The sequence below is a fragment of the Bombina bombina genome, chromosome 1, assembly GCF_027579735.1.
Source record: "Bombina bombina isolate aBomBom1 chromosome 1, aBomBom1.pri, whole genome shotgun sequence".
Taxonomy (NCBI): Eukaryota; Metazoa; Chordata; class Amphibia; order Anura; family Bombinatoridae; genus Bombina; species Bombina bombina.
Genome location: NC_069499.1, coordinates 1,010,920,741 through 1,010,932,815, shown reverse-complemented (window position 1 = coordinate 1,010,932,815; position 12,075 = coordinate 1,010,920,741). Strand labels below are relative to the sequence as shown.

General features: G+C 40.1%; 1 protein-coding gene across 1 annotated transcript in view; it reads left to right on the top strand.

Moving 5' to 3' along the window:
* TOP1 (DNA topoisomerase I) overlaps window positions 1–11,253 on the top strand; it is a 268,572-nt gene extending 257,319 nt beyond the window's left edge. Inside the window, exons 20-21 of the mRNA XM_053714593.1 lie at window positions 9,511–9,660; window positions 9,829–11,253. Coding sequence (XP_053570568.1) covers window positions 9,511–9,660; window positions 9,829–9,931 — 253 coding nt within the window. The 3' untranslated portion in view covers window positions 9,932–11,253. The remainder of the gene's footprint in view (window positions 1–9,510; window positions 9,661–9,828) is intronic.
* The last annotated feature ends 822 nt before the right edge of the window (window positions 11,254–12,075 follow it).

The window sequence follows — 12,075 nt, the reverse complement described above, 5'->3', positions numbered from 1 at the left end:
AGCAGCATTATTGTAACAAATCTTATATCTGGGTCATAACTTAGTAATTTTAAATAAATGTACACCTACATATTCTATGGGAACTAAATAAAAAAATTATCCTCATGGGCTTCATCACAGCAGATGGCAGTATACAAAATAGAAAGGAACATAATCTCCAACTAGAAAGCAAACTTTTCCCCCTTTTGTGTGTGTTAATTCTTCTGTGTTTTTGTTATGTTACATGCAGTTGTAAATTATATGCTCTAAGAAGTTTCTGTGCATCATTTCATTGTGTGCTATAAAACTTACTGTTATAGCTTCCAGGATCTGCTGGAATGACGTCTAGGGCTTGTGTACATGTCCTGAACAAACGGAACATTTTCTTTTTAAAGACACGATGAGTCCACGGATTTTATCCTTGTGGGATATTCACCTCCTGGTCAGCAGGAGGAGGCAAAGAGCACCACAGTGTGTGTGTGTATATGTGTATATATATATATGTGTATATATATATGTGTATGTGTGTATATATATATATATATATATATATATGTATATATATATGTGTGTGTGTATGTGTGTGTGTATATATATATATATATACATACAGGGAGTGCAGAATTATTAGGCAAATGAGTATTTTGACCACATCATCCTCTTTATGCATGTTGTCTTACTCCAAGCTGTATAGGCTCGAAAGCCTACTACCAATTAAGCATATTAGGTGATGTGCATCTCTGTAATGAGAAGGGATGTGGTCTAATGACATCAACACCCTAAAACAGGTGTGCATAATTATTAGGCAACTTCCTTTCCTTTGGCAAAATGGGTCAAAAGAAGGACTTGACAGGCTCAGAAAAGTAAAAAATAGTGAGATATCTTGCAGAGGGATGCAGCACTCTTAAAATTGCAAAGCTTCTGAAGCGTGATCATCGAACAATCAAGCGTTTCATTCAAAATAGTCAACAGGGTCGCAAGAAGCGTGTGGAAAAACCAAGGCGCAAAATAACTGCCTATGAACTGAGAAAAGTCAAGCGTGCAGCTGCCAAGATGCCACTTGACACCAGTTTAGCCATATTTCAGAGCTGCAACATCACTGGAGTGCCCAAAAGCACAAGGTGTGCAATACTCAGAGACATGGCCAAGGTAAGAAAGGCTGAAAGACGACCACCACTGAACAAAACACACAAGCTGAAACGTCAAGACTGGGCCAAGAAATATCTCAAGACTGATTTTTCTAAGGTTTTATGGACTGATGAAATGAGAGTGAGTCTTGATGGGCCAGATGGATGGGCCCGTGGCTGGATTGGTAAAGGGCAGAGAGCTCCAGTCCGACTCAGACGCCAGCAAGGTGGAGGAGGAGTACTGGTTTGGGCTGGTATCATCAAAGATGAGCTTGTGGGGCCTTTTCGGGTTGAGGATGGAGTCGAGCTCAACTCCCAGTCCTACTGCCAGTTTCTGGAAGAAACCTTCAAGTAGTGGTACAGGAAGAAGTCTGCATCCTTCAAGAAAAACATGATTTTCATGCAGGACAATGCTCCATCACACGCGTCCAAGTACTCCACAGCGTGGCTGGCAAGAAAGGGTATAAAAGAAGAAAATCTAATGACATGGCCTCCTTTTTCACCTGATCTGAACCCCATTGAGAACCTGTGGTCCATCATCAAATGTGAGATTTACAAGGAGGGAAAACAGTACACCTCTCTGAACAGTGTCTGGGAGGCTGTGGTTGCTGCTGCACACAATGTTGATGGTGAACAGATCAAAACACTGACAGAATCCATGGATGGCAGGCTTTTGAGTGTCCTTGCAAAGAAAGGTGGCTATATTGGTCACTGATTTGTTTTTGTTTTGTTTTTGAATGTCAGAAATGTATATTTGTGAATGTTGAGATGTTATATTGGTTTCACTGGTAAAAAATAAATAATTGAAATGGGTATATATTTGTTTTTTGTTAAGTTGCCTAATAATTATGCACAGTAATAGTCACCTGCACACACAGATATCCCCCTAAAATAGCTATAACTAAAAACAAACTAAAAACTACTTCCAAAACTATTCAGCTTTGATATTAATGAGTTTTTTGGGTTCATTGAGAACATGGTTGTTCAATAATAAAATGAATCCTCAAAAATACAACTTGCCTAATAATTCTGCACTCCCTGTGTGTGTGTGTGTGTGTGTGTATGTATGTGTGTATGTATATATATGTATGTATATATATATATATATATATATATATATATATATATATATTTCCCTCCCACTCCAGTCATTTTCTTTGCCTACGTTAGTGATAGGAAGAGGTGAAGTGAGGTGTTAGAAAAGATTCTTTAATCAAGAGTTTATTATTTTTAAAGTAGTGCCAGAGTGTGCTGCTTTGTTCTAGGGTGTAGCTGTGGTCCATATCAGTCTCTACATTAGAGCTTTTGGTGACTTTAAAGCAATGGGAACTTGTGGGATATAATTCTCACTGCGCCTCCCAGAACTTATTTTCTGCCCTAATCCTTCCGTCTGAGGTAGTGGTTCACTCAGCATTTCGTTTTTCCTCAGGTCGATGTGAGGGATAGGACCTCTCAAGCCTGAGATCTGCCCTTTACTGCCAGGCAGAAGATGAGGTAAGTGCTGCCTTACATTCTGGGATTAAGGACTCAGGTTTATTTTACAGCACAAATAAGAGGATTCAGACATAAAGGGCTTATTTTATTGCATAGTACTTTATGTGGGGACACAAATACTTTCTGGCCAGAAGGTTATATTGGGCAGTGTAAGGAACAGGGCACTGGGGCTAGAGAAAGTGGTACTTTGCTAGAGGATTATTTATTTAGGCTCCGGTGGTTTCACAGTGTATGTGTAGAACACGCCCACGATGGGGGGTCCTTTCCGGTATTTTGTCGCCTTTCAGTAGCGCTCTCAGGATCTAACTAAGTGTGTAACCTCCTGTTCTGCCCTAGAATAGCATGATAGTCATGTTTTTCTAGTGCAGACACAAATTTGTTACGGATCGTTTTGCAATATTATCTTATACTGAGCAATATTAGCACTTCAGTAGAGTGGAGGTGCTGGGGTTATTTTATTCGGAAGAGAATTGAAAACGCTTGCAATGTGTTGTGTTTTGATACTGATGTGGAACCACCAATCCCTTTATGTCCTTCATGTATTCAAAGGACTTTAAGTTATAGAGATTTAAAAAAAAAAAAAAAAAAAATTCAGAGCCAATCTCCTCTAAGGCAGATGTTGTCCAAGAGTCTAATGTTGAAGGTCAATTTATGCCACAGCTATCTCCCCAAACGTCCCAAATGTTACCGCCCTCACAAGCAGTGCCCTGCAGTTCCGCTATAGTCCCTTCGGGATTTCTTTACAAGACATAGCCTCTATTATGTCTAACTATTTCTGATACCTTGTCCGCCTTTCCTATGTTACAGGGTAAGTGTAAGAGAGGGGCCAGACATTCAGTAAGCGAGGTATCTGACGCCATTGTCGCAATTTCAGACATTTCCTCACAGCAACCAGAAAAGGAGGGTGCTGCAGTAGCTTCTGAAGGAGAAATTTCAGATTCCCAGGGTTGATTACCCCTAACAGATTCGGAGGTGGTATCTTCCAGATTTAAGCTAGAATACCTTTGCTCCTTAGGGAGGTTTTGTTTACCTTGAACAATAGGGACTCCACAGTGGTGGTTGTCCCTCAGCAGTCTAGTAACCTGGACAGATATTTTGAGGTTCCTTCCTATGCTGCTTTATTTCCAATCCCTAAAAGAGCTACTAAAATAATTACTAAGGAAAAATCCACAGTAGTGGTGGCTACTTTAAAGTCTAGTAAACTGAGTAAGGAGTTTCAAAATATTTGTCCAGACGTATTTCCTGTTCCATAGCGAGCTTCAGAGAACGTTACTGAAGAATGGGAGAGATCAGGGATCCTTTTTTTTTTTTTTTTTTCCCTCACCTATCTTTAAGAAGATGTTTCCATAGCTGATGCCTTCAAGGAGGCTTGGCTGGCTATTCCTAAGGTGGAAGGGCCTGTTTTCACTTTAGCCAAGAGAACTACTATTCCCATAGAGGAGTTGTTCTTTCAAAGATCCTGAGGCTAAAAAGTTAGAGGGTCTACTTGGGAAGATTTATGTTCTCCAGTGTCTACTATTACAGCCTGCTGCGTGCGTTGCTACCGACACGGGTGCGGCAGCATACTGGTTTGATGATCTCTCTGAGTCTCTCAGGACCGAAACTCCCTTGGAGGAGGTCCTAGACAGGATAAAAGCTCTGAAGCTGGCTAATTCCTTCATTAAAGACTCTTCTCCAACTCCTCAAACTGGCAGCTAAAAGTTCAGGTGGCTCTGTCCTAGCCCGCAGAGCCCTATGGTTAAAACCTTGGTCTGCAGACGTGTTATAAAAGTCTGTGCTTCTAGACTTTCCTTACAAGGGGAAGACCTTGTTTGGCCCCGGCTTGACAGAAATGATTTCTGATATATCGGGAGGTAAGGGTTATCTACTCCCTCAGGATAAGAGAAACAAGCAAAGGGACGACAAAATATATTTTGGCATTTCAAGGGAATTTTTTCCTGTTCCTCTAAGCAGGAACAATTCAAACCTGCATGGAGACCACCAGTCTTGACACAAGGCCAAACAGTCCAAGAAGCCTGCTGCTGATTCCAAGACTGCATGAAGGGCGTGCTCCCAGTCCGGGTCCAGATCTGGTAGGGGGCAGACTATTTTTCTTTGTTCCAACCTAGGTTCTGGACATTCAGGATCCCTGGGCAATAGTGTCCCAGGGATACAAATTGGAGTTCAAGAGTTTTCCTCCCAGAGGCAGCTTTCTACTTTCAAGATTATCTGCAGACCAGATAAAGTAAGAGGCGTTCTTACATTGTGTAAAAGACCTCTCTATCATGGGAGTGATTGTTCCTGTCCCAGTACAGAGACAAGGTCCGTTTTTTTTTATTCCAACCTGTTTGTGGTCCCCAAAAAGGAGGGAACCTTCAGTCCAATTTTAGATCTCAAGAGTCTAAACAAATTTCTGAGTTCCGTCCTTTAGGAGGGAAACTATACGTTCTATTCTCCCATTGATCCAAAAGGGGTCAATTTATGAATTTAAAGGACTCCTATCTACATGTTCCCATTCACAGGGTTCATCACAAGTTCCTGAGGTTTGCCTTCCAGGACAAGCACTTCCGGTTTGTGGTTCTGCCTTTTCGCTCTAGCCACGGTTCTAAAAATATTTTAAATGGTTCTGGGGTTTCTCCGACCACAAGACCTAGTTCAGGCGCCATCTTTTCAACAAGCAAGCTTCCTATATCGACCTGGTGTTACCTTCCTAAGCACTCACGGGTGGAAGATACATTTGGGAATAAGTTCCTTGACTCTAAGTACAAGGATGACTTCTTGGGAACCATAATAGATTCTGTATTCATGAGGATCTTTCTGACAGAAGTCAGGAGATCGAAGATTATCGATACTTGTCTAGCCCTTCAGTCCTCCGACCGTCAGTGACTCAGTGCATGGAAGTTATTGGCAATGGATATCATTCCGTTTGCTCGGTTCCATCTCAGACTTCTGCAGCTAAGCATGCTCAGGCAATGGAACGGTGATTATGCAGACTCGTCTCCTCAGATTAATCTAGAATGGTGGTTGTCTCTGGATCATCTTTCGCAAACCATCTTGGGTGATTGTGACAACAGATGCCAGCCTTTTAGGGTGGGAAACTGTCTGGAGCTCTCTAAGGGCTCAGGGCATTGGACTCAGAGTCTGTTCTTCCTATAAACATCCTGGAACTGAGAGCGATCTTCAATGCTCTTCTGGCCTGGCCTCAGTTAGCCTCGGCCAAGTTTATCGGGTTCCAATCGGACAACGTTACTTAAGTACCCTACATCTATCAGGGAGGAACGAGGAGTTCTTTAGCGATGACAGAAGTAACCAAGATAATTCAGTGGGCGGAGACCCATTCTTGCTACCTGTCAGCGTTTCACATCCCAGGGGTGGACAACTGGGAGGCGGATTTTCTGAGCGGACAGACCTTTAATCCAGGGGAGTGGGAACTCCATCTGGAAGTGTTTTCCAGTCTGATTCGCAAATGGGGTCAGCCGGAGTTAGATCTCATGGCATCCTGACAGTATGTAAAGATCCTGAGCTGCGGGTCGAGGTCCAGGACCTTCTCATTCAACTGTCTTTTCTTCACCCAAGTTTAGTTTCTCTGAAGCCGACTGCTTGGAGATTGAACGCTTATTTCTATCCAAGCAGGGGTTTTCTGTTTCGGTCATAAAGACCATGATTCGGGCTCGTAAACCTGTGACTAAAAAGATTTACAATAAGATATCTTTATTGGTGTGAATCCAAAGGCTACTCATGGAGTAGTTAGGGAACTTGCTAATAAATACATCTCCAATCCTCCTTGGAGAAAGGACAAAATTCTGGGAATCCTAACGGGTCAGATCTCTGTCTTATCTATTTTGTTGCACTAACGTCTGGCGGATGTCCCAGATGTTCATTCCTTTTGTCAGGCTTTGGTTAGAATCAGGCCTGTGTTTAAGAACTAAATTCAGTCTCCATGGAGAAGCAATTGGTTTGAAGTTCAAGGAGCTCTGTTTGAGCCTATGCATTCCTTAGATATTAAGTTGTTATCTTGGAGAGTTTTATTTCTCGTTGCCATTTCTTCAGTTCGAAGAGTGCCTGAGCCTTCGGCATTGCAATACATTTCGCCTTACCTTATTTTTCATTTGGATAAGGTAGTTTTACGTATTAAACTAGTGTTTCTTCCTAGGGTTGTTTCAGACAGGAACATTAATCAGGAGATTGTTGTTCCTTCCTTGTGTCCTAATTCTTCTGTTTGTCGTTTTCTCTAGAACGTGTAAGGGCCAAAAGCTACGGCTACCTCTTTCTTTTGGCTGAAGAGTATCATCCATTCTGCATATGAAACTGCTGGACAGCAGCCTCCTGACAGAGTTACGGTTCATTCCACTAGGGCTGTTGCTTCCTCATGGGCATTCAAACATGAAGCTTCTGTAGAACAGATTTGCAAGGCTGCAACTTGGTCTTCTCTTCACACTTTTTCAGAATGTTTACAATTTGATACTTTTGCCTTGGCTGAGGCTGCTTTGGGAGAAAGGTTCTTCAAGCAGTGGTGCCTTCCATTTAGGTTCCCTGTCTTGTCCCTCCCTTATCCGTGTACTCTAGCTTTGGTTATGAATCCCACAAGTAAGGATGAAATCTGTGGACTCATTGTGTCTAAAAAGAAACAAATTTATCAGGTAAGCATAAATTTATTTTACAAGATATGCCAAGTCCACGGGTTTCATCCTTGTGGGATATTAACCTCCTGTTAACAGGAAGTGGCAAAGAGCACCACAGCAAAGCTGTTACATAGCTCCTCCCCTAACTCCTCCCCCCAGTCATTCTCTTTGCCTATGCTAGTAATAGGAAGGGTAAAGTGGTAGTGGTGATAAAATGATAGTTTTAATTTCTTCAATCAATCATCAGGGGGGGAACAAGGAGTTCTCCTGCAATGATAGAGGTATCAAAGAGAATCACTCTTGCCATCTATCGGCAATCTATATCCCAGGAGTAGAGAACTGGGAAGCGGATTTTTTAAGTCGTCAGACTTTTTGTCCGGGGGAGTGCAAACTCCATCCGGAGGTGTTTGCATCATTGACTCAACAATGGGGCACACCGGAATTGGATCTAATGGCATCTCGACAGAATGCCAAACTTCTACGTTACGGGTTCAGATCAAGGGATCCTCAGGATGTACTGATAGATGCTCTAGCAGTACCTTGGTCGTTCAACCTGGCTTAAGTGTTTCCTCCTTTTCCTCTCCTACTCCGTGTGATTGCGAGAATCAAACAGGAGAGAGCTTCAGTAATTCTAATAGCGCCTGCGTGGCCACGCAGGACTTGGTATGTGGATCTAGTGGACATGTCGTCTCTACCTCCGTGGAAACTACCGCTGAGGCAGGACCTTCTCATTCAAGGTCCGTTCAAACATCCAAATCTAACATTTCTGCAGCTGACTGCCTGGAGATTGAACGCTTGATTTTATCAAAGCGGGGATTCTGAGTCGGTCATTGATACTCTGATTCAGGCTCGCAAGCCTGTCACTAGAAAGATTTACCATAAGATATGGCGTAAATATCTTTATTGGTGCGAATCCAAGGGCTTCTCAAGGAGTAAGATTAGGATTCCTAGGATTTTATCCTTTCTCCAAGAAGGATTGGAGAAGGGGTTATCTACTAGTTCTTTAAAAGGACAAATTTCTGCTTTGTCAGTTTTATTACACAAGCGTCTAGCGTATGTCCCAGACGTTCAGGCTTTAATCAGAATCAAGCCTGTGTTTAAACCTGTTGCTCCGCCATGGAGTCTGAATTTAGTTCTTAATGTTCTTCAATGCATTCCATAGATATTAAGCTGTTATCTTGGAAAGTGTTGTTTTTAGTTGCTATCTCTTCTGCTCGAAGAGTTTCTGAGCTTTCTGCGTTACAATGTGATTCGCCAAATCTTATCTTTCATTCTGATAAGGTGGTTTTGCGTACTAAACCTGGATTTCTTCCTAAGGTTGTTTCAAATAAGAATATTAATCAGGAAATTGTTGTTCCTTCCTTGTGTCCTAATCCTTCTTCTAAGAAGGAACGTCTGTTACATAACTTCTACGTGGTTCGTGCCTTGAAGTTTTAGTTACAAGCGACCAAGGATTTCCGTCAAACATCTTCTCTATTCATTGTTTATTCTGGAAAGCGTAGGGATCAAAAATCTACGGCTACCTCTTTCTTTTTGGCTGAAAAGAATCATCCGCCTTGCATACGAGATTGCTGGACAGCAGCCTCTTGAAAAGATTACGACTCATTCTACTTGAGCTGTGGCTTCCACATGGGCTTTTAAAAATTATGCTTCTGTTGAACAGATTTGTAAGGCTGCGACTTGGTCCTCCCTTCATACTTTTTGCAAATTTTACAAATTTGATACTTTTGCTTCTTCTGAGGCTATTTTTGGGAGAAAGGTTCTTCGAACAGTGGTGCCTTCCGTTTAGGTTCCTGTCTTGTCCCTCCCTTTCATCTGTGTCCTAAAGCTTTGGTATTGGTATCCCACAAGTAAGGATGAAACCCGTGGAATCGGCATATCTTGTAAAAGAAAAGGAAATTTATGCTTACCTGATAAATTTCTTTCTTTTACGATATGCCGAGTCCACGGCCCACCCTGTCATTTTAAGACAGGATTTATTTTATTTTTCAAAACTTCAGTCACCTCTGCACCTTTTAGCTTTTCCTTTCTCTTCCTATATCTCCGTTCGAATGACTGGGGGGAGGAGTTAGGGGAGGAGCTATGTAACAGCTCTGCTGTGGTGCTCTTTGCCACTTCCTGTTAGCAGGAGGTTAATATCCCACAAGTAAGGATGAAACCCGTGGACTCTGCATATCGTAAAAGAAATTAATTTATCAGGTAAGCATGAATTTCCTCCTTTTTTTCCTTTGTCATCACTAGTTTTTTTTATGCTTCTGTCTAGGAGTGAAATTCTATTTTAGAGTGTAATACTTTCTGGACTTTTGCAGACTTGTTGAGAGCAAGAAGAAAGCTCTACAGAGGTTCGAGGAGCAACTAATGAAGTTGGAGGTTCAAGCAACGGACCGTGAGGAGAACAAGCAAATTGCACTTGGAACCTCCAAACTCAATTACCTGGATCCCAGGATTTCTGTAGCTTGGTAAGATGCCAAAAAACAAACAGGGGTACTAATTTTTATATTCAGCTGCCAAAGAATTTAAATTCTGAAACTGATGTAATGTCTTAGCTAATCATGTATATCTTAAGCAAAAAAGTAAGGGTCTTCCTCTTGATATAATTTTTTTTTTTTTTTCTTTTTTTCATCTAGGTGCAAAAAGTATGACGTTCCTATAGAGAAAATTTATAACAAAACTCAGCGAGAAAAGTTTGCTTGGGCCTTAGATATGGCAGAGGAAGACTATGAATTTTAATGTGTGTTCGAGCGAATGTGGTTTTAACTTTATTTTTAAGCCTGGATGTCTCATAAAGACTTTGAGCTGTGAGCCTTACTTTTTATCAACTGAACTTTATAATAATATTTTGTTTTAAGATGGCAAGGGGATATGCCTCAGATTTAATTGAGGGGGAAAGTGGCCTGTGAAAATCTAAGGGAAAGGATTTTAAATCTACATCAAGAATTGAACTGAAGTTAGATGTCACACTGCCTTTGATATTGTCCCATGGACAAATATATACATATGTACAAAATAGGAACCTAAAGTTGTCTTGTTTTTAATGCTTCCCCAGACAAACAAATCCACTTTTAAAAATGTGTAGAATTTAAAAAAAAAAAATTCTTTTATTTTTTTAATAGAGGACTGCACCCTTTCCTTTCCCTTTCATCTGAACATATCCCCTTACCTTGTCTTGAAAGATCTTTTAAACCTCCCTTTACTCACTTAGTGAGGCACAGATTGAGACCTTCAACTTACTGCGTTGGTTTCATCATGTTGGCGGGAGTACTGAAGAAAAAAATAAGAAAAATGTGACCTGGATATTAAGAGGCAAAGTGTACTTGTATTTTTTTTGGAAATGTGAATTTCTTTTCTTATTTTAATTATTTAATCTGAATTTTTTTTTTTTTTTTTTTTGGTAGCATTAAGAATGACAATTGTTCGAAGTGTAAGAAAATGTAAAATAGTTTTCACATGGAAATGTTTTTAAAATGAATTTGATTTACAACATTTAAGAGTATTTAAAGTGTGATGGACCCATCAAAAAAGAAATAGGAACATTTTTGATCATTCTCCCATATAACTGTCAATTTTAACACCAACATGTCTGAGTAACCTAATTTGTACAGCAAATATGTCTGCAGCATCTCACATGTTAAAGCTACTTAATGTAAAGTTTTCCATGAACCTGTTTTGAGATTGGGGGTTTCAATGGCCTCAAAACAGTTGCACTTCTAAAGACTTGAAAATAACTCCACCAGAAATCACTGATATTAGGGAAATATATTGGTAATGGCCATAAACAAATGGTTGGGAACAGTGTAGATTTATTTAACTGTATGAAAATAAGAAACAAAAACTTGTAAAGAGAATTTTAATGTGAATTTTTTTTTTTTTTTAAAGGAAAAAAAAAATACAATCTACATTAGTTTTAAGATTCTTGGGTATAAGTGACTTCTAAACAGTCTCTTCATCCAATGTTTGTTCCTTTTATTTTTATTTTTCTTATCTTATATTTTTATCATGAAAAATGCCATTAATTGATTGTAGGTTATTTAAAATAAAACCCTACAACTTGCCACTGTTGTTTTTTTGTTTGTGGACTTTAAGTGTGTTTTTTTTTTTTGTCAGATTTGTGGTGGTTCCTATGCTTTAGAAGGGGTTAAACAGTCTTAAGAAACTTTTCCTCCTGTTCAACATAAGTCAAACTTTAAGAAGCCTATTACCCACCTATATAAATCCTCTACATTAGCCTATGTTGGCTCTATAGATACCATGTCCTGGGTGTTAATGTTTAATTTCTGAGCTAGCTGAAGTTGGTAGCTTGGAAAAGCTCTGCTTCAAAAAAAAAAAATGTTGGTTTTGTTTTTTGTGCCATTAGAAAAATAGACCCCTTTTCTATAGGATTTGGTCCATCTTTGACCTGCTGTCAGAGTGGCAATAATACATAGAAGGTGGTTTTCAAAGTAAGAAATTCTACTCTCCAATATAACATTGATTTAATTAAAATTATTTCATATGATTGTGAGAGTTCATGAGCCAACATGTGTGGATTAAACTACAGTACACTAGGAGGAGGCAAAATCCAAAAAAAACTAAAATAACGGCTTAGTTCCTCACACTTTCTCACAATCCCTCCATTTTTCTGTGTTCCTCTTTGGGGCTTAATCCTAGGTGTGTCTCTCTTATAATGTATTTCTGAGCTGATTCTACCTGTAGATACTTATCCTTACTCATACTGTATGCTTTGGAGCAAACTGGTACAGCTCATGTCTCTGGGTGTCATGTGTTGACCCTTTGGAAGGGCAATCGACAGATAATGTAACCCTTCCATAACAGCATTTCTTTCCAATGGCATGGAGAGTCCATAAATTCATTCAATTACTAGTGGGAATTCTTTG